The sequence below is a fragment of the Ahaetulla prasina genome, chromosome 3, assembly GCF_028640845.1.
Source record: "Ahaetulla prasina isolate Xishuangbanna chromosome 3, ASM2864084v1, whole genome shotgun sequence".
Classification (NCBI taxonomy): Eukaryota; Metazoa; Chordata; class Lepidosauria; order Squamata; family Colubridae; genus Ahaetulla; species Ahaetulla prasina.
In genome coordinates this window covers 226862816-226886754 of record NC_080541.1, presented here as the reverse complement: position 1 = coordinate 226886754, position 23939 = coordinate 226862816, and the positions used below count along the sequence as shown (strand labels likewise).

The following is a 23939-nucleotide window of genomic DNA, read 5'->3' as shown; positions in this document are numbered from 1 at the left end:
AATTCTGGTGAGTTTTTTGTTCTGTGTGTCACGTACAACTAAGGATAAAGAATTATTTCTGTAACCAGAATTGGAAATCCATCACACACACACACACACACACACACACACACACACACACACACACACACACACATCTTCATAGTTGCCCAAAAGAAGAAATCCCTCCCTTGGCAAAGCTTGTCTCTCTCAATTATATTTATTGAAAATGTTCATATCATAACCAAAAGAGGGGTGGGTGGGAAGTCGAAAGCAAAACAGGAAACAAAACCCACAAAATGAAGAAACATAAAGATGGCCTTCTTTTGAACAGATAATTAGTTTCTTATTGTCTTTTGTCCCTCTTAAATATTTTAAAATTTTCATCCATTGAGTCCCCATCTTTCTCAATCTTCAGATCCTTAAATCATCCATTCCTTATTTTTCCTCTTCCACCAAAAAAATCTGTAAAAAGCATCCAGACTTTCAAAAAAAGTTTCTTGCTTGTTCTCTGACCAAAGAGATCGCTTTTGATACTTCTGATGTTTCCACAATCCATTTAGAATAGAATAGAATAGAATAGAATAGAATAGAATAGAATAGAATAGAATAGAATAGAATAGAATAGAACAGGAATCATAGAGTAGAATAGAGTAGAGTAGAACAGAACAGAACAGGAATCATAGAGTAGAGTGGAGTGGAGTGGAGTGGAGTGGAGTGGAGTGGAGTGGAGTGGAGTGGAATGGAATGGAATGGAATGAAATCGAATGGAATCAAATAGAACAGAACAGAATAGAATAGGAATCATAGAGTAGAGTAGTAGAACAGAACAGAACAGAACAGCACAGCACAGCATAGCATAGCATAGAATAGAATAGAATAGAATAGAATAGAATAGAATAGAATAGAATAGAATAGAATAGAATAGAATAGAATAGGAATCATAGAGTAGAGTAGAATAGAGTAGAACAGAACAGAACAGAACAGAATAGAATAGAATAGAATAGGAAACATAGAGTAGAGTGGAGTGGAGTGGAGTGGAATCAAATCGAATTGAATCAAACAGAACAGAACAGAACAGAACAGAACAGAACAGAACAGAATAGGAATCATAGAGTAGAATAGAGTAGAGTAGAACAGAAAAGAACAGAATAGAATAGAATAGGAATCATAGAGTAGAGTAGTAGAACAGAACAGAACAGAACAGAACAGAACAGAACAGAACAGAATAGAATAGGAATCATAGTAGAGTAGTAGAACAGAACAGAACAGAATAGAATAGCAATCATAGAGTAGAGTAGAGTAGAGTAGAGTAGAGTAGAGTAGGGTAGGGTAGGGTAGGGTAGGGTAGGGTAGGGTAGGATAGGATAGGATAGAATAACAGAGTTTGAAGGAGCCTTGGAGGTCTTCTAGTCCAACCCCCTGCTTTTAGGCAGGAAACCCTACACCACTTCAGACAAGTGGTTGTCCAACATCTTCTTAAAAACGTCCAGTGTTGGAGCATTCACAACTTCTGCAGGCAGGTTGTTCCACCGATTAATTGTTCTCACTGTCAGGAAATGTCTCCTTAGTTCTAAGTTGCTTCTCTCCTTGATTAGTTTTCCATTGTGGGAATTTCATTCCAGATAAGTCCTCGACTTCCAACTATTTGTTTAGTGACCATTCCAAGTTACAACAGCGCTGAAAAAAGTGACACACTTAAACGGCCCCATCCTCAGTGGTGGTTTGCCCCCAGTTCAGACCGGTTCTTGCGAACCGGTAGTAAAACCACCGGGAGGCTCTGCCCACTGACCTGGATGTTGTCAGGAAGCTTCTGCGCATGCGCAGACACGTGTGTATGTGTGTGAGCAAAGCGTGTGCCCGTGTGCGATCCCATTGTGAACTGGTAGTAGAACCCACCCTTGCTCATCCTGGTTAGACAAATTATCTGTCAGAGTTCCAAGGAACACCCCCAACGAAATAAAACTCTGAGGCTGGAGGCTGGAGGTTGCTCAAAGTTCCACTTTATTACAGATGTCATGTTGGCACAGCTGGGAAAAGCCGAAACGGAAAGCTTCCAGGTTTTCCACGCCCAGTTGACAGTTCACAGCCCTGCCCCACATCCACAAGTTCATCACATTGTCCCATCAACTCTTCACATTCAAGTGGATACAATCTTCAGGCAGTCTCCATCAGACGCAGGCAAAAGTCCTTGAATACAGAATGTTGTTATGACTAACTTTCTACCACTCCACAACAACCCCAACTTCCCCAGCTAAAATATGTGGCAGTTAAGAAGCAAAAAAGAAAATTGCCTTCCAAAATTGACATTATCCCTTGTCTGGGTTTATCACGATGCACAGAAGAAACCACAGTCATAAGTCCAAAACTCCACAACGGGACAGCTAACCAGGGTTAAGTCTAAACAAAGTTGGTGTTTAGAATAGAATAGAATAGAATAGAATAGAATAGAATAGAATAGAATAGAATAGAATAGAATTTTTATTGGCCAAGTGTGATTGGACACACAAGGAATTTGTCTTTAGCGAATGAGGTCAGCTTAATACCTGGGAATAAAACTGTGATTGAGGTTTTTCCTTTCCAGCATGGCAATTCAACGTTTCTCTTCAGCTTCTAGAAGGAATAATTCAATCATTCCCATTGTTGCTGGAGTGTCTGGCTTTATCCTGGTTTGTTTGTTCTGCGTGGCGCTTTATCTCTGCCTAAAGATGAAAAAAGGTGAGTGAAATTGAGCCTGTCTTTGTTACCAATCAAAGGATAAACGGTTTGGAGGTAAGATTAGGATGGCCTTTCCCCCCCCCCCCAAACGTGGCCACTTTAAGAGGTGCGGACTTCAACTCCCAGAATTCCCCAGCCAGCGAGCATTCTGGGAGTTGAAATCCACACCTCTTAAAGTGGCCACGTTTGAAAAAAACATGACAGACATAGCACGCTAGAAAGGTGACTGTCTTACCTGGGTGTAAAAGGAAGGGGAAGGAAAACACAGTCAGGCTTTCAAGACGGACGCCTGCCCTGCAAGGTAGGCCAGGTCAGCAAACTCAGCTCCACAAGTTTGACTGGAGCTTTAACTCTGTTGATATAAAAATCTTGACATTCAAATTCAGATAATGTGGGGGAAAGAAATAGATTATAATTAACAACGATGAATTTTTGCAAATGTTTGCTAATTCTGTGGTTTTTTTTCTCTTGTGTCCAGGTCTAAGGAACAGCCATACAAGGTTTGTAGTATAATAATAATAATAATAATAATAATAATAATAATAATAATAATAATAATAATAATAATAATAATAATAATAATAATAATAATAATAATAATAATAATAATAATTTAATTTTTATACCGCCCTTCTCCCGAAGGACTCAGGGCGGCGAACAGGCAGATAAAATAATACAATACATTACAATAAAAACACTATTTAAAAAACTTATTCAATATAGCCTAAATTTAAAATACAATACAAAATATAAAATAAACCCCAATAAAATCCATGTTTAAAAACCCTATTTAAGCCCTATTTAAGAAGTTCAATATCTTTTTGTTAGCCAGCCCTCGATTTACGACCATAAGTGGGACTATTGCCAAACAAGGAAGCTGTTAAGTAAAACATGCTAAAAAAATTTTTTTTGCCACGTTTGTTGAGTGAAAGACGGCAGTTCTTAAGTGAATTACATGGTTGTTAAGTGAATCTGGCTTCCCCATTGCTTGTCGGAAGGTCGCAAAAGGGGATCCCATGACCCCAGGAACTGTCAGCAACCGTCATAAATATGAGTCAGCTGCCAAGCATAAAATGGGCAAAATTCACTTAAACTTGCTTAGTGACAGAAATCTGGGCTCAGTTGGGGCCGTAAGTCGAGGACTACCTGTATCTAACCTTCATTTCACTGACAATCCCTAAGCATGCTGCAGGATTCATTTTCCTTCACTTACAACCGGTCCTGCAGGGGGTTGGACTAGAAGACCTCAGAGGTCCCTTCCAACCCTATTATTCTATGAAGCCAGTTCTCTTTCTCTGACTGTTTTTATGTGGCTTTTCAAAATCCCGCTGGGGGTTTCAGAACCCGACTGCCACCACGAAGCTTGGAGCCAGATGGAGTGGGTTCACGCCAGCCCCCATCTAGGAGACGGCATGCCGGGCGGGGGACTGGGAGGTGGGGGGAAGAAGTAAAGGCTTCAGCTCCTGCAGGGCCGCTCTGCCCATCGCATTCAAAGAGCAGCCCCTGAGAACGGCATTAAAGGGAAGACAGATGGATTCCAGATCTGTAATCTGCTTTTAATTGGGGGGGAGGGGGCCGGGATTAAAAACTGCGAATGAGCCTGCTGAGTCTGGAAATGGTGCTAATTTGATTCCACCCTGTTTATAGCTCTCTCTCCCTTTCTCTTTCTCTCCGCCTCTCTCTCTCCCCCTCAAACACACATCTATCTATCATCTATCTATCTATCTATCTATCTATCTATCTATCTATCTATCTATCTATCTATCTATCTATCTATATCATCTGTTATCTATCTATTATCTATATATCATCTCTTTATCTATCTACATCTACATCTACATCTATCTCAATCTCTATATCCGTCTGTCCATCTATCTACCTACCTACCTACCTACCTACCTACCTACCTACCTACTAGTGGTGGGATTCAAGTAATTTAACAACCTGTTCTCTGCCCTAATGATTTCTTCCAACAACCAGTTTGCCAAACTGCTCAGAAAGTTAATAACCGGTTCTCCTGAAGTGGTGCGAACTGGCTGAATCCCACCACTGCTACCTACCTACCTACCTACCTACCTACCTACCTACCTACCTACCTACCTACCTACCTATCTATCTATCTATCTATCTATCTATCTATCTATCTATCTATCTATCTATCTATCTATCTATCTATCTATATCATCTGTTATCTATCTATTATTTATATATCATCTCTATTTATCTATCTACATCTATATCTATCTCTATCTCAATCTCTATATCTGTCTGTCTATCTATCTATCTATCTATCTATCTATCTATCTATCTATCTATCTATCTATTATCTATCTATTATCTATATATCATCTCTAACTATCTTCATCTATCTCAATCTCTATATCCATCTTCCATCCCACCCACACACTCATCTCTCTCTTCATCCATCTATCCATCTATCTATCTATCTATCTATCTATCTATCTATCTATCTATCTATCTATCTATCTATCTATCTATCTATCTATCTATCTATCTATCTATATCATCTGTTATTTATCTATTATCTGTATATCATCTCTATTTATCTATCTACATCTACATCTACATCTCTCTCCCTCTCTCTCTCCCTCTCTCGTCTATCTATCTATCTATCTATCTATCTATCTATCTATCTATCTATCTATTATCTATATATTATCTCTATCTATCTTCATCTATCTCAATCTCTATATCCATCTATCCATCCCATCCACCCATCCACCCACCCACCCACCTATCTATCTCTTCATCTATCTATCTACCTACCTACCTACCTATCTATCTATCTATCTATCTATCTATCTATCTATCTATCTATCTATCTATCTATCTATCTATCTCTTCATCTATCTATATCATCTGTTAACTATCTATTATCTATAATCTCTATTTATCTATCTACATCTACATCTACATCTATCTCAATCTCTATATCCGTCTGTCCATCCCATCTATCTATCTATCTATCTATCTATCTATCTATCTATCTATCTATCTATCTATCTATCTATCTATCTATCTATCTATCTATCTATCTATCCATTCCCTCATTCCTTCCCTTTCCTCCCTCTTCCCTTTCTCTCTCTCTCCATCTCCCTTCCTTTTCCTTTCCTTCCCTCCCTCTCCCCCTGCTCCCTTTCACCTGACCCCAATCTCCTTGCACTCCTTCCCCCTCCCCATCTTCTTCTCCTTCTCCCTCTCCTGCCCTTCCCACTTCCCTTCCCCTCCCTATTCCCTTCCCTCTCTCCCTCTTTCCCTCTCCTCTCCTTCCTTCCTTCTTTCCTTCCATCCTCCCATCCTCTCCCTTCTCCTTCCCTCTTCTTGCACCTATGATTGCATTAACTGTTCACTTCCCAGCTCTCTCTAGCCCCCTCGCCACCAGGTAAACCGCCTCCATTTCAACGGAGCTGCAGAGCTCAGAATAACAAGGAACAAGATTCCACGTTTCTCTCGCTAGGCAAAGACGGAATAGGCACATTAAAAGTGTATCATAGACTTCAATAGGTGGAAGCTGTCATCCACCTGCGTTATTAAATATGTTTTTAAAAATCCAAACCTTCCCCAGAGGGGATAAGGAGAAAGGAACCGCCACTCAAATGCCAGAGAAACATTCTGCCTTTTTGCTCTCAAAACAAAAGAGGAAAACAGACCTCCTGTGGTTAAAGATTGTCCTCCAGCGATTGTTTTTCTTTCTTTCTTTCTTTTATGGTTTCAATTTTAATTTATTTATTATCTATTATTTAGTAGTTTATCAAAAGATAAAAGAAAATGAAAATTGTAGGAAAGACTAAACCAGGGTCTCCAACCTTAGCAACTTTAAGACTTGTGGACTTCAACTCCCAGAATTCCTCAGCCAGATTTATATTCCTAGCAGACAGCTGGTCATTTGCATCCTTTTAGAGGGTCATTGAGGCCAACTGGAGGTCTGTAAGGATATAAATCCTTCCTTCCCCACCATCCAGTCAGAGCTGATGAAGCTTCTTGAATGAGAAGTGAAACATCTTCAAAAGGAAAAGCAAGAAAATCCAGTTACCTCTTGAAAAAGTACTTTGAAGGATTTATAGACCTACTTGAGACAGCTGGTCATTTGCATCCTTTTAGAGAATCCTTGAGGCCACCTGGACGTTCATTTCTGTCCTCAGGGTCACCTGAGTGGTGCAAATGAGCATGGAGCCTTTCAGCATTTCCAAGAAGGCGCCACACCTGTTTGCATCCCCACACTCAGGTGACCCGAGGACACAGATAAACCTCAAGTGGCCTCAACGACTCTCTAAAGGAAGCAAATGACCAGCACTGTGAGAGTGTCAATGCTTGCATTCCCCACCATCCGATCAGAGCTGAAGAAGCTTCATAGATGAGAAACGAAATGCCTTCAAAGAAAATTGCATTCAGTTTTGGTTGCCACGATGTAAAAAGATGTTGAGACTCTAGAAAGAGTGCAGAGAAGAGCAACGAAGATGATGAGGACTGGAGGCTGAAACATATGAAGAACGGTTGCAGGAACTGGGTATGTCTAGTTTAATGAAAAGAAGGACTAGGGAGACATGATAGCAGTCTTCCAATATTTGAGGGCTGCCCCAAAGAAGAGGAGTCAAGCTATTCTCCAAAGCACCTGAGGGTAGAACAAGAAGCAATGGGTGGAAACTAATCAAGGAGAGAAGCAACTTAGAACTAAGGATAAAGTTCCTGACATCTATCTATCTATCTATCTTCATCTATCCATCCATCCATCCATCCATCCATCCATCTATCTATCTATCTATCTATCTATCTATCTATCTATCTATCTATCTATCTATCTCTATCTATCTACTATCTATCTATCTATCTGTTATCTATCTATTATCTATATATCATCTCTATCTATCTTCATCTATCTCAATCTCTATATCCATCCATCCATCCCATCCACCCACCCCTCTTATCTATCTCTTCATCTATCTGTCTGTCTGTCTATCTATCTATCTATCTATCTATCTATCTATCTATCTATCTATCTATCTATCTATCTATCTATCTATCTACCTATCTTATCCATTCCCTCATTCCTTCCTTTTCCTCCCTCTCCCCCTGCTCCCTTTCACCCAACCCTAATCTCCTTGCACTCCTTCCCCTTCCCCTTCCCCCTCCCCATCTTCTCCTTCTCCCTCTCCCTGCCCTTCCCACTTCCCTTCCCCTCCCTATTCCCCTCTCCCTCTCTCCCCCCTCTTTTCCCTCTCCCTCTCCTTCCTTCCTTCTTTCCTTCCATCCTCCCATCCTCTCTCCCTTCTCCTTCCCTCTTTTTCTTGCACCTAATGATTGCGGTAAGCTTTAACTGTTCACTTCCCAGCTCTCTCTAGCCCCCCTAAGGACGCCACCAGGTAAACCGCCTGGAGACCCAGAAATCTGTGCCATTTCAACGGAGCTGCAGAGCTCAGAATAACAAGGAACAAGATTCCACGTTTCTCTCGCTAGGCAAAGACGGAATAGGCACATTAAAAGTGTATCATAGACTTCAATAGGTGGAAGCTGTCATCCACCTGCGTTATTAAATATGTTTTTAAAAATCCAAACCTTCCCCAGAGGGGATAAGGAGAAAGGAACCGCCACTCAAATGCCAGAGAAACATTCTGCCTTTTTTTGCTCTCAAAACAAAAGAGGAAAACAGACCTCCTGTGGTTAAAAGATTGTCCTCCAGCGATTGTTTTTCTTTTCTTTCTTTCTTTTTATGGTTTCAATTTTTAATTTATTTATTATCTATTATTTAGTAGTTTATCAAAAGATAAAAGAAAAATGAAAATTGTAGGAAAGACTAAACCAGGGGTCTCCAACCTTAGCAACTTTAAGACTTGTGGACTTCAACTCCCAGAATTCCTCAGCCAGATTTATATTCCTAGCAGACAGCTGGTCATTTGCATCCTTTTAGAGGGTCATTGAGGCCAACTGGAGGTCTGTAAGGGATATAAATCCTTCCCTTCCCCACCATCCAGTCAGAGCTGATGAAGCTTCTTGAATGAGAAGTGAAACATCTTCAAAAGGAAAAGCAAGAAAATCCAGTTACCTCTTGAAAAAAAAAGTACTTTGGAAGGATTTATAGACCTCGCAGACAGCTGGTCATTTGCATCCTTTTAGAGAATCCTTGAGGCCACCTGGACGTTCATTTCTGTCCTCAGGGTCACCTGAGTGGTGCAAATGAGCATGGAGCCTTTCAGCATTTCCAAGAAGGCGCCACACCTGTTTGCATCCCCACACTCAGGTGACCCCGAGGACACAGATAAACCTCCAAGTGGCCTCAACGACTCTCTAAAAGGAAGCAAATGACCAGCACTGTGCAAGGAGTGTCAATGCTTGCATTCCCCACCATCCGATCAGAGCTGAAGAAGCTTCATAGATGAGAAACGAAATGCCTTCAAAGAAAATTGCATTCAGTTTTGGTTGCCACGATGTGAAAAAGATGTGGAGACTCTAGAAAGAGTGCAGAGAAGAGCAACGAAGATGATGAGGGGACTGGAGGCTGAAACATATGAAGAACGGTTGCAGGAACTCGGTATGCCTAGTTTAACGAAAAGAAGGACCAGGGGAGACATGATAGTGTTCCAATATCTCAGAAGCTGCCACAAAGAAGAGAGAGTCAAGCTATTCTCCAAAGCACCTGAGGGTAGAACAAGAAGCAATGGATGGAAACTAATCAAGGAGAGAAGCAACTTAGAACTAAGGATAAAGTTCCTGACAGTTAGAACAATTAATAAGTGGAACAACTTGCCTGCAGAAGTTGTAAATGCTCCAACACTAGAATTTTTTAAGAAAATGTTGGATAACCATTTGTCTGAAATGGTGTAGGGGGTTGGACTAGAAGACCTCCAAGGTCCTTTCCAACTCTGTTATTATTATTATTATTGTTGTTGTTGTTGTTGTTGTTGTTGTTGTTGTTAAAAACCAGAAAGTCCAGTTCCCTCTTGGGGGAGGGGGCCTTGGGGAAAGCACCTTTGAAGTAACAAGGAGTTAGGCATCTTGCATACCTCAAATATATGTTAGGAATAGGGATGGCCCGGAGCAAATAGAATGTGTATTAGATCAGGGGTCTCCAACCTTGGTCCCTTTAAGACTTGTGGACTTCAACTCCCAGAGTACCTCAGCCAGCAAAGCTGGCTGAGGAACTCTGGGAATTGAAGTCCACAAGTCTTAAAGGGACCAAGGTTGGAGACCCTTGTATTAGATAGCATTCATTACTCAAGGCTTAGGAATAGAGATGGCTAGAGGCCAATAGGACAATGGTTAGATCATTGCTAAAATGTTTATTAGATTATTTCTTTTTATAGAAATCCCGCCTTATTCCCGCCTTCTGCTTTAGTGAAATTATATAAAGCTTTCTTTAATCCAAAGCACCAGAGGGTAGGACAAGAAACAATGGTTGGAAACTCATCAAAGAGAGAAGCAACCTGGAATTAAGGAGAAACTTCCTAACAGGGAGGGCAATTAACCAGTGGAACAGCTGGCCACCAGAAGTTGTGAATGCTCCAACACTAGAATTTTTAAGAAAATGTTGGATAACCATTTGTCTGAAATGGTGTAGGGTTTCCTGCCTGAGGACTTTGCTAGGACTTTGGCAGAGCTGCAGAGCTCAGAATAACAAGGAACAAGATTCCACGTTTCTCTCGCTAGGCAAAGACGGAATAGGCACATTAAAAGTGTATCATAGACTTCAATAGGTGGAAGCTGTCATCCACCTGCGTTATTAAATATGTTTTAAAATCCAAACCTTCCCCAGAGGGGATAAGGAGAAAGGAACCGCCACTCAAATGCCAGAGGAACATTCTGCCTTTTTTTGCTGTCAAAACAAAGGAGCAAAACAGACCTCCCGTGGTTAAAAGATTGTCCTCCAGCGATTGTGTTTCTTTTCTTTCTTTCTTTCTTTCTTTCTTTCTTTCTTTCTTTCTTTCTTTCTTTCTTTCTTTCTTTCTTTCTTTCTTTCTTTCTTTCTTTCTTTCTTTCTTTCTTTCTTTCTTTCTTTCTTTTATGGTTTCAATTTTTAATTTATTAATTATCTATTATTTAGTAGTTTATAAAAAGATAAAAGAAAAATGAAAATTGTAGGAAAGACTAAACCAGGGGTCTCCAACCTTAGCAACTTTAAGACTTGTGGACTTCAACTCCCAGAATTCCTCAGCCAGATTTATATTCCTAGCAGACAGCTGGTCATTTGCATCCTTTAGAGGGTCATTGAGGCCAACTGGAGGTCTGTAAGGGATATAAATCCTTCCTTCCCACCATCCAGTCAGAGCTGATGAAGCTTCTTGAATGAGAAGTGAAACATCTTCAAAAGGAAGCAAATGACCAGCACTGTGCAAGGAGTGTCAATGCTTGCATTCCCACCATCCAGTCAGAGCTGATGAAGCTTCTTGAATGAGAAGTGAAACATCTTCAAAAGGAAGCAAATGACCAGCACTGTGCAAGGAGTGTCAATGCTTGCATTCCCCACCATCCGATCAGAGCTGAAGAAGCTTCATAGATGAGAAACGAAATGCCTTCAAAGAAAATTGCATTCAGTTTTGGTTGCCACGATGTGAAAAAGATGTGGAGACTCTAGAAAGAGTGCAGAGAAGAGCAACGAAGATGATGAGGGGACTGGAGGCTGAAACATATGAAGAATGGTTGCAGGAACTCGGTATGCCTAGTTTAACGAAAAGAAGGACCAGGGGAGACATGATAGTGTTCCAATATCTCAGAAGCTGCCACAAAGAAGAGAGAGTCAAGCTATTCTCCAAAGCACCAGAGGGTAGGACAAGAACAACTCAGAAAGCAGGGTCGACTCAGGAGTAAGGCCACATCTTGGAGGTGATTGGCCCCTCCCATAGGAAACAAAAGTGGAGCGAATGGGGAATGGGCTTTTGCAAGAAAGAAGTCATCCGTTCTGTGACTCATAGAGACTCTGTGCCAAGTTTTGCCTTGTACTGCGGTTGGAAACAAGTTCCGTGGCAGCTTCCAAGTGAGATAAGGTCTGTGTTGATAAATATTCCTTTGAAAAACTGTTTGGACAAGCCTAGCTGACTGCGAATGAAAGTAATTCACAATCGTATAAATAGTCTCGGTCAGAACACTTCCTTACACCCATCCCATATTCGACAGCTAGTGCAGAATTAAAATCCTCGCCCATCTCAGTTTTGAAAGCACGTTTCTAGTCCTCGTGAAGGCCCCTGAAGCATCGGCAAGTGCTCTCAAAAAAAATCCCGAATTCGGACGACACAATTTAGCTTATTTCCCTCTCACAACATTAAGCCAATCTAAGATACAAAATAAGAAACCAAGAAGTAGTGTGTGTGTGTTTTTTCTTTCTTTCCTGCCATTGTGTGAAAACATTGATTTCTAGTTCATCCTCAAGGTCACCAAGCCATCTCTGAAATATTCAGCATGTTGTTTTAGTTGTTGTTAACGTTTTTGATCAATAAAAAGAAGTTGAGACGAGGGAGTCAGGAGCGATAGCTCAGTTGCCAAGTCAGTCCGATAATTCAGGGAACGTGGCTTGAATTTTATATTTTCTGTTTTTTAATGCTTTAATATATTATTTGTAAACACCCCAGAATCCCTCTGTGAGGGAAGATCAGAGGTTTCTAAATATGAAAGTACAATTATAAAATATAATAAAACAAAATAAAATAAAGTAGAATAGTATAGTATAGTATAGTATAGTATAGTATAGTATAGTATAGTATAGTATAGTATAGTATAGTATAGTATAGAATAGAATAGAATAGAATAGAATAGAATAGAATAGAATAGGAATAGGAATAGGAATAGGAATAGGAATAGGAATTAATAGAATAGAATAGAGTAGATCGATTATTGTAGGATAAAGCAAAGTATAATATAATATAATATAATATAATATAATATAATATAATATAATATAATATAATATAATATAATATAATATAATATAATATAATATAATATAATATAATATAATATAATACAATACAATACAATACAATACAATACAATACAATACAATACAATAATAAAATAAAACAATACAGTACAATACAAAAATAAAATAATATAAAATAAAATAATACAATAATAAAACAATACAATACTAAAATAATAATATAATATAATATAATATAAAATATAACATAAAATAAAACAATAATAAAACAATACAATACAATATAATACAACAGTAAAATAAAATAAAATAAAACAATACAATACTAAAATAATAAATAAAATAAAATAAAATAAAATAAAATGAAATGAAATAAAATGAAATAAAATGAAATGAAATGAAATAAAATGAAATAAAATGAAATGAAATGAGTTCCTGCCGCAATTTTTCTTGTTGGGAATTATTACGGATTGTACAGTCATTGAGACTAAATTGATTTTAAATCTAATAACTGCAGCAAGATTACTAATAGGACAATATTGGAAGAAAAAAGAAGTACCAACAATAGAAGAATGGATATTGAAAGTTGCCAATTTGGCTGAGATGGTGAAGATATCAGCCTTTTTGAAAGACAATACGCAAGAAAGATACTTAAAGGAATGGGAAAAATGGATTGACTATATTCAACGTAGATATCAGACTAAGAGTTATCAGACTGTTTTTGAATGATTATGATGTATTATTCTTGATTGTTTTTGGGGGAAGTTAGGAATTGATGATTGTAGGGGTACAATTAAGTTGGGACGAAATTTTTTTAGCATATGTTTGTTTTATTTTTAACTATACCTTGTGCTCGTTCCAGGAAGTCGGGGAGGGGGTTGTGAAGGGAGGGGGGAGGAGGGGGGGAAAGGGGGGGGAAAATTTGTAAAACTTTTTGAATAAAAAAAAAAAATGAAATGAAATGACATGAAATAAAATGAAAATGGCCATGGGGTCTCCTAATCTCTCTCTGCATTTTTTCCCAGGTCTGACTTTCCAGAAAAACAACAACCTTCTAAGCCGGTAAGAGTGACAAAGTTACTTTTAAAATTACAGGCAGTCCTCGACTTACAACCATTCATTTAGTGACCGTTTGAAAGCTACAACAGCACTGAAAAAAGTGACCTAGGACCATTTTTCATGCTTACGACCGTTGCTGCAGCCCCGTGATCACATGATCAAAATTTGGGCGCTTGGCAACTGACTCCAATTTAGCGTCCTGGGTCTTTGTCAATGGGGAAGGCAGGTTCACTTAAGAACCATGTTACTCATTTAACAACTGCAGTGAGTCCCTTAACAAATGTGGCCAGAAAGGTTGCAGAATGGGGCAAAACTCACTTAACAGCTGTCTTGCTTAGCAACGGAAATTTGGAGCTCGGTTGTGGTCATAAGTCGAGGACTACTTGTACTACTGATACAGGAATCGTGAAAAATGTTCTTTTAGGCTGATCCCATTTCAACTTCAAATAGTTTTGCAGCCATTTGTTATAAGCCCACAATATATTTAACCAGGTTAGGTGAATCCGAGGAGGGAAATTGCCCGTCCTGGCAATTTCCAGATATATGGACTTCAACTCCCAGAATGCCACAGCAGAGTACAGAGAATTGTGGGAGGTTTTTTTAATTATTATTATTTACATTTATATCCCGCCCTTCTCCGAAGACTCAGGGCGGCTTACAGTGTGTAAGGCAATAGTCTCATTCTATTTGTATATTTACAAAGTCAACTTATTACCCCCCCCAACAATCTGGGTCCTCATTTTACCTACCTTATAAAGGATGGAAGGCTGAGTCAACCTTGGGCCTGGTGGGACTAGAACCTGCAGTAATTGCAGGCAGCTGTGTTTTAATAACAGGCTTCTTACAGCCTGAGCCACCAAGATTGGAAAGAAAAATATTCTGTCCTAGGAAATCTATCTTTCATCATGGATTAAGCCTTTCCAGTGGTTAATATATATATTTTTATCCTGCCTTTACTATTTTGTAAGTAGCTCAAGGAGACGAGCAAATATAATAGGCCTTCCGCATTCTATTTTTCTCACAACAACAACCCTTTGAGGTGGGTTAGACTGAGAGAGACTGCCTCAAGTCACCCAGTTGGCTTTCATGCCTGAGGCTGGACTAGAACTCACCAACTCCTTGTGATTGGCCCCAAGTCACCCGGTTGGCTTTCATTCCTAAGGTAGGACTAGAACTCACCGTTTCCTGGTGATTGGTCCAAAGTCACCCGGTTGGCTTTCATGCCTAAGGTAGGACCAGAACTCACCAGTTCCTGGTGATTGGTCCAAAGTCACCCAGTTGGTTTTCATGCCTAAGGCAAAACTAGAAATCACCATCTCCTAGTTATTGGCCCAAAGTTACCTAGCCACATTTCATGCCTTAGGTAGGACTAGAACTCACCATCTCCTGGTAATTGGCCCAAAGTCGCCCAATTGGCTTTCACGCCTAAGGCACAACTAGAACTCACCATTTCCCAGTTATTGGCCCAAAGTCACCCAATCAGCTTTCATGCTTTAGGTAGGACTAGAACTCACCATCTCCTAGTAATTAGCCCAAAGTCACCTAGCCACGTTTCATGCCTAAGGCAGCACTAGAACGCATCGTCTCCCAGTGAGTGGCCCAAAGATATCCAGCCAGCTTTCATGTGTAAGGTAGGCCTAGAACTCATCATCTCCTGGTTTCGGTTGTGGCCCGCCGGTGGCCAGTAGAGCTGGCAGCAGAGTCAGACAGTGAGGAGGTTGAGGAGGAACATGGGCCAGTCCTGGGGGCTGGGAAAAGCTTGGACGAGGACTCTGCATGGGAGGCAGAGCGGGAAACAGACAGCAGTGAGGCAGAGGACGAGCTGAAGCCTGTTCCCAGTGTACGCATTGCCTTCTGCCAGAAGGCAAGAGCAACTCAGAAAGCAGGGTCAACTCGGGAGTAAAGCCACACCTTGGAGATGATTGGCCCCTCCCATAGGAAACAAAAGAGGAGCGAATGAGGAGGGGGCTTTTGCGAGACACAATACGTTTGTTCCGTAGTTTTAAGAGTGGAAAGTTCAATTCGTGACTCTAAGAGTCTCTGTGCCACATTTTGCCTTACTCTGCTTACGGGGCAGCTTGCCAAGCGAGATAAGGTCTGTGTTGATAAATATTCCTTTGAAAAACTGTTCGGACAAGCCTTGCTGACTGTGAATGAAAGTAATTCACAGTCGTGTAAATAAAAGAGGTTTTGCAGGGACCAAGACTCTGTTTCCTGCTTTTTAAGGGAGCCTCAGTCAGAACAGTTTCTAGAACAGCCCCTTAAGTACCATACCAAACTGGCTCTGCAAATAATTAGGATTTATCTTAGTTAACGTGGTTTGGGGTTTATGTGGAGGCGGCCTTGTTAGTTTATCATTCGCTGTATTCCGAGTCCCCAGGAGATGCGTTAATTTTGTACCCATTTAGACCCATCGCGGTGTGTGCAACCTTTGGGTTTAAAATCCCAACCCAACGGCTCATTCTTGCTTTTATTCCAGACTTCTGGGGATAAAGAGATTGTCTACGCTGACCTTAAAGACCCAAGCAAATTACAGATCCCTCGGAAAATCGATTCAGAAGAGCGCTCGGAATATGCTACCATTAAGGGAGCACCAAGTGGGGCCACCGACATAGGAGCTTTTTGCAGCCTGAATCTGTGACAGAAAATGGAGAGGAGATTGTGGGTTGCTCCGCACCGCGTCGCAAAAAATCGTTTCACGCTTTGCATAGCTCGGCCAAACGGAACTTCGGAACTTCACCTGATTCTAAAGGCAAATGTTTGCCAGTTGTAAAAAAAAAAAAGGCACATCAAAAAAAAACGATTGTATAAAATTATAATATAATAAAATACAGGTAAAATATAAAATACAACGCACCAAAACGTAAGGAAGAACGGTTGCAGGAATCGGGCATGTCTGGTTTAACGAAAAGGAGGACAAGGAAGGGACATGATAGCGGTCTTCCAATATTTGAGGGGCTGTCCCAAAGAAGAGGAGGGGTCAACCTATTCTCCAAAGCGCCTGAAGGCAAGAGAAGAAGCAGCGGATGGAAAATCATCTATTGCAATGTCCTTCCTGTGAAAGACTACTTCAGCTTCAATCGCAACATTACAAGAGCAAAGAATAGATTCAAGCTAAATGTCAACCGCTTCAAACTTGATTGCAGAAAATATGACTTCTGTAAGAGAGTTGTTAATGCTTGGAACTCATTACCAGACTCCATAGTCTCTACTCAAAATCCCAAAATCTTCAACCAAAAACTGTCTACTATTGACCTCACCCCATTCCTAAGAGGACTATAAGGGGCGTGCATAAGAGCACAAAAGTGCCTACCGTTCCTGTCCTACTGTTCTCTTCATTATATCAAATTAATATAGTTGATGCATATTTTTTTTACATATATATATATATATATTTTCTTCAAGATATGTTGTTTTATCTATGACAATTGTTTATGTATACTGTTGTGACAAAAAGAAATAAAAAAAGAAGAAGCAGCAACCTGGAATTCAGGAGAAATTTCCTGACTGTTAGAATAACTAGTCAGTGGAACAAATTAGATATGAGCCATCCGTGTGCAGCAGCTGCTAAAAAAGCCAACACAGTTCTGGGCTGCATAAACAGAGGGATAGAATCAAGATCACGTGAAGTGTTAATACCACTTTATAATGCCTTGGTAAGGCCACACTTGGAATATTGCATCCAGTTTTGGTCGCCACGATGTAAAAAAGATGTTGAGACTCTAGAAAGAGTGCAGAGAAGAGCAACAAAGATGATTAGGGGACTGGAGGCTAGAACATATGAAGAACGGTTGCAGGAACTGGGTATGTCTAGTTTAATGAAAAGAAGGACTAGGGGAGACATGATAGCAGTCTTCCAATATCTCAGGGGTTGCCACAAAGAAGAGGGAGTCAAGCTATTCTCCAAAGCACCTGAGAGTAGAACAAGAAGCAATGGGTGGAAACTCATTAAGGAGAGAAGCAACTTAGAACTAAGGAGAAATTTCCTGACAGTTTGAACAATCAATAAGAGGAACAACTTGCCTGCAGAAGTTGTGAATGCTCCAACACTGGAAATTTTTAAGAAAATGTTGGATAACCATCTGACTGAGATGGTGTAGGGTTTCCTGCCTGGGCAGGGGGTTGGACTAGAAGGCCTCCAAGGTCCCTTCCAACTCTGTTGTTATATATATATTAAATTGACTCCAGAAGTTGTGGGTGCTCCAATACTGGAGGTTTTAAAGAAGAGATTAGACAACCATTTGTCTGGAGTAGTATCAGGTCTCCTGCTTGAAGAGGGTGTTGGACTAGAAGACCTCTAAGGTCCCTTCATCTCTGTTATTCTGTTAAAAGGCACTATTAAAATCTACATACATTTGTGGAGGAAAAATGGAAGCACCCAATGCAAATATTGTCAGAACTATACACCAAAACACACCCCAGTCTTAATAGGGCTATATAGTTCCATTTCCCAGAAACTACAGGTAGTCCTCGACAGTTGGGACCAGAATGTCCATTGAATAGAACAGAATAGAATAGAATAGAATAGAATAGAATAGAATTTTTTATTGGCCAAGTGTGATTGGACACACAAGGAATTTGTCTTGGTGGATATGCTCTCAGTGTACATAAAAGAAAAGATACCTTCATCAAGGTACAACATTTACAACACAAATGATGGTCAATATATCAACATAAATCATAAGGATTGCCAGCAACAAAGTTACAGTCATACAGTCATAAGTGGAAGGAGATTGGTGATGGGAACGATGAGACGATTAATAGTAGTGCAGATTCAGTAAATAGTCTGACAGTGTTGAGGGAATTATTTGTTTAGCAGAGTGATGGCCTTCGGGAAAAAACTGTTCTTGTGTCTAGTTGTTCTGGTGTGCAGTGCTCTATAGCGTCGTTTTGAGGGTAGGAGTTGAAACAGTTTATGTCCAGGATGTGAGGGATCTGTAAATATTTTCACGGTATTTAGCTTCATTGCTAAATGAAGCAGTGTAGAGTTAAGAGTTGCCTTTGGTGAGATGGGTGGCCTAGAAGTCTGATAAATAAACGAATGCACAAATAAATAAATAAGCCATCCCCAACTTTCCTGTTTTTTTAGCCATGGTTGTTAAGGGAATCCCAGCTGTTGTTAAGGGAATCCCGTGGTCATTAAGTGAATCTGGCTTCCTCCATTGATTTTGCTTGCTGGAAGACGGCCGGGAAGGTCTCCAAAAGGGGCGATCACATGATTCCAGGACTCTGCAACAGCCATCAATACGTGCCAGGTGTCAATCACCCGAACTTTGATCCATATGATGATGGGGAATGCAGCAGTGGTCGTAAGTGCGGGGACTGGTGGTAGCTCACTTTTTTCAGCACCGTTGAAAACTTTGAATGGTTGCTTAACGGACTGCCTGTACATGGATATGTTGCTGAGGTCACCAAGGAGATTTGGAGATGCTTTGAAACGATGCTCAAAATTTCATGAACAGAAGTTGACCGAGGGGCCGGCTTGCAAAACAGAGAAAAACAGAAATTGGTCTTCATTTCTAGACGGAAAATCGGCTGCTCGTGATAAAATGCTATGAGCTCCAGAAAGATTCCTTCCCTTCCTTCTTCCTTTCTTGTTTTTCTGCAACACGTCTGGTTTCCATTTTCCGTTAAATGTAAATACTTCAAATGACGAAAGGAGGAGGAGATGTGGTAAACAGCCTCCGGGAATGTCTAAAGGCCATTTTTGTGTCTTTTGCCCTACGGCTGGTCTCTGCCACTAAGATATTACATGCCAACTTACCCTCTTACGAAACAGGCCTGCTGCGTGGATTATGTTTGCATACCCAAACCGAGCAACTGCATTAAACTAAACACGCAGAGATATTGACTAGATGAATAACGCAGTACCAGGTTGCATTAACAGAGGGACAGAATCGAGATCATGTGGATGGATGGATGGATGGATAGATAGATAGATAGATAGATAGATAGATAGATAGATAGATAGATAGATAGATAGATAGATAGATATAGATAGATGATAGATAGATAGATGATAGATAGATAGATAGATAGATAGATAGATAGATAGATAGATAGATAGATAGATAGATAGATAGATAGATAGATAGATAGATAGATGAGGTGGGGTCGGTTGGGGTGGGGTGGGGTGGAGTGGGGTGGATGGATGGTTGGATGGTTGGATGGATGGATGAGATTGGTGGGTGGGTGAATGAATAGAGATAGATAGATGGATGGATGGATAAGATGGGTGGGTGGGTGGATAGATGGATGGATGGATAGATAGATAGATAGATAGATAGATAGATAGATAGATAGATAGATAGATAGATAGATAGATAGATAGATGGATGGATGGATAGATAGATGAGGTGGGGTGGGGTGGGGTGGGGTGGACTGGGGTGGGGTGAATGGATGGATGGATGGATGAGATGGGTGGGTGGGTGGATGGATGGATGGATGGATGGATAAGATGGGTGGGTGGGTGGATGGATAGATAGATAGATAGATAGATAGATAGATAGATAGATAGATAGATAGATAGATAGATAGATAGATAGATAGATAGATAGATAGATAGATGGATGGATGAGATGGGTGGGTGGATGGATGGTTGGATGGATGGATGAGATCGGTGGGTGGGTGGATGAATAGAGATAGATAGATGGATGGATGGATGAGATGGGTGGGTGGGTGGATGGATGGATGAGATCGGTGGGTGGGTGGGTGGATGAATAGAGATAGATAGATGGATGGATGGATGAGATGGGTGGGTGGGTGGATGGATGGATAAGATGGGTGGGTGGATGGATAGATAGGTAGGTAGGTAGGTAGGTAGGTAGGTAGATAGATAGATAGATAGATAGATAGATAGATAGATAGATAGATAGATAGATAGATAGATAGATAGATAGATAGATAGATAGATAGATAGATAGATAGATAGACAGACAGACAGACAGACAGACAGACAGACAGATAGATAGGATGGGTGGGTGGGTGGATGGAATGGATGGATATAGAATGATAGATAGATAGATAGATAGATAGATAGATAGATAGATAGATAGATAGATAGATAGATAGATAGATAGATAGATAGATATAGAATAACTTTATTGTCACTTTGAATGTACGGTAATTGGCATACATTAAAATGAAATTTTGTTGCAAGCAGCTCTCGAAGGATCACCACCTCCAATATACACTGCATAAACATGACAAAATAGATAAATACAAAATTATGCATATACCCACATATATTATATGATACAGAGAAACACCACAATCTATGTGAAGTTTTAGTAGCGTTTTATAATGTCTTGGGAAGGCCACACTGGGAATATTGTGTCTAGTTTTGGTCACCACACTATAAAAAAGATGTTGAGACTCTAGAAAGAGTGCAGAGAAGAGCAACCAGGATGATGAGGGGACTGGAGGCTCAAACATACGATGAACGGTTACAGGAACTGAGTATGTCTAGTCTAGTGAAAAGAAGGACCTGGGGAGACAGGATAGCATCTTCCAATATTTGAGGAGGTGCCACAGAGAGGAGGAAGGGTGTCAAGCTGTTTTCCAAAGCACCCAAAAGGCCAGAGAAGGAATAATTTTTATTTATTTTGTATTTTATTTTTATTTATTTTCGTCAAGCATGTATTTTATGACAGATACAAGTGTAAACATAATTATAAAATACATGTACAGGATACGAATAAAAGGGAATATTACGACAGGGATGGTAGGCACGTTGGGGCTCTTATGCACGCCCCTTACAGACCTCTTAGGAATGGGGTGAAGTCTACAGTAGACAGTTTAAGTTGAAAGTTTTGGGGGTTTGGGGAAGAAACCACAGAGTCAGGTAGTGCATTCCAGGCATTGACCACTCTGTTACTGAAGTCGTATTTTCTACAGTCTAGTTTGGAGCGGTTTACCTTGAGTTTGTATCTATTGTGTGCTCGTGTATTGTTGTGGTTGAAGCTGAAGTACTAAGAGGTCTGTAAGGGGCATGCATAAGAGCACAAACGTGCCTACTGTTCCTGTCCTATTGTTTTCTTTCATTATATCCAATTAATATAGTTATTACATACTTATGCTTATATATATGCTTATATATTATATAGTTACTTTCATGCTTATGCTTATATATACTGTTGTGACAAAATAAATAAATAAAATAAAATAAATAAAATTTTATGTACTAGGCTTAGGTCAGACCGAAGACGGCGAAGTTCTAAATTGTCTAAGCCCAAAATTTCGAGTCTGAACATCTCCATGGTCATGTGGCCAGCATGACTCAATGCCAAAGGCGCACGGAACACTGTTCCCTTCCCACCAAAGGTGGTCCCTATTTTTCTCCATTGCATTTTTTTACATGCTTTCGAACTGCTAGGTTGGCAGAAGCTGGGAGAAGGAACGGGAGCTCACCCCCTTAGGCGGCACTAGGGATTCGAACTGCCGAACTGCCGATCTTTCGATCGACAAGCTCAGCATCTTAGCCACTGAGCCAACACACACACACACACACACACACACACACACACATACACATACACACACATACATAATGAATCTATGAATATCTATGAATATATGATTACATACACAAAGATTACATATACATATACATATACATATACATATACATATACATATACATATACATATACATATACATATATATAAAACACTAAAGGTCAGGACGTTACAACACAACCAACCACCCAGGATGTTACAGCACAAGGCTCAGGAGGTCACAATACCAGAGCTCAGGATGTTACCACACAACCCATCACCCAGGTCGTTACAACACAGAAGACACACAATAGGCACACAACTAGGACCACACTCACACAGGATGCTACGAAACAACTGACCAATCTGCAAACATCAACTTCAGCAACCAATCAAGATGTAACAACATAGCCAACCAACCCGCTTACAGCAACAAAGCCAACACCCCCCACCTCCCCACCAGTATTTATACAGAGACGGGAGCTCTGATCACGCTTTGCCCACACAAGCACAAAGCCGAAAACACCAGCCTGAAGATGATAGTGAAACCTTGTCGAAACATCGCCAAGATACTCTCAACCTTATATATATATACATATATATATATATGTTGGTCTTTGGTTATTCGGGTTTTCTCCCGCATAAAATTGGAAGTGTCTTGGCGACATTTCGACGAAGTCTCATTCGTCATCTTCAGGCTTCAGCTTCGTGCTTCTGGGAATGAGACTTCGTCGAAACGTCGCCAAGACACTTCCAATTTTATATATAATTTTATATATAATATATATATATATATTTGTTTTCTGAGGTTTTCGCGGGTGTTTGCATGTAGGTCCTTGGCTATTCGGGTTCTCTCCCGTAAAATTGGAAGTGTCTTGGCGACATTTCGAAGTCTCATTCGTCATCTTCAGGCTTCAGCTTCGTGCTTCTGGGAATGAGACTTCGTTGGAAACGCCGCCAAGACACTTCCAATTTTATATATAATATATATATATATACATATATATATATATATATATATATATATATATATATATATATATATATATATATATATATATATATATATATATATATTCAATTTCTCCATTCCATTCTCCACTTTTATCACCCAATCAAACCACTGAAATGTTTCTTTTTCCCATTATTGGGCCAGATTGATTCTTCCGCTGTCAGCGTATATCTCAATAAAATTGTGATACATTTCATTTCTATGCTCTGCAATCGTGCAGAAGGCTTCCCGCTGTTTCTGCAGGAGGAAGCCGAGTTTTTCAAGACTGCAAGTGTTGTGCAGAGCTTCGAAAATAGAAAAGGCCGAAGGGGTCTCCCAAGAGAGAGAGGGAGAGACATTTGAACCGATTGAGGAAATTTAAAATATTTTCTTGGATCACAGCTTGAGTCCCCAAAAAGATGACTCAGGGAAGTTGATAGATCTCGAGGTTTGGCAGAAACATGTCAAACGTGTAGTAGCAATGCGGAAGGCCATTGTTATTTTGGGGAGTTTAGTCACGTGTTTTGATTTCTCCTTCATATTAAGAGAGGTTCTGGGCTCCAAGATCACCGGAGATGGGGACTGCAGCCACGATATTAAAAGACGCTTGCTCCTGGAGAGGAAAGCTATGGCAAATCTAGACAGCTTACTAAAAAGCAGAGACATCACCCTGCCAACAAAAGTGAGAATAGTCAAGGCTCTGGTTTTCCCAGTTGCAATGTATGGCTGTGAAGGTTGGACCATAAGAAAGGTTGAGTGCCAAAGAATTGAGGCCTTTGAACTCTGGTGCTGGAGAAGACTCCTGCGAGT

At 40.2% G+C, this 23939-nt stretch overlaps 1 protein-coding gene across 3 annotated transcripts in view; it reads left to right on the top strand.

Moving 5' to 3' along the window:
• Positions 1–17399, top strand: part of LOC131196062 (signal-regulatory protein beta-2-like) — a 29784-nt gene extending 12385 nt beyond the window's left edge. Inside the window, exons 3-6 of one of the 3 annotated variants that reach the window (XM_058178485.1) lie at positions 2590–2697; positions 3176–3197; positions 13609–13645; positions 16122–17398. In XM_058178485.1, coding sequence (XP_058034468.1) covers positions 2590–2697; positions 3176–3197; positions 13609–13645; positions 16122–16283 — 329 coding nt within the window. In that variant the 3' untranslated portion in view covers positions 16284–17398. Of the gene's footprint in view, positions 1–2589; positions 2698–3175; positions 3198–13608; positions 13646–16121 lie in introns of all 3 variants that reach the window. The other 2 variants (XM_058178487.1, XM_058178486.1) reach the window with 2 other exon arrangements.
• The last annotated feature ends 6540 nt before the right edge of the window (positions 17400–23939 follow it).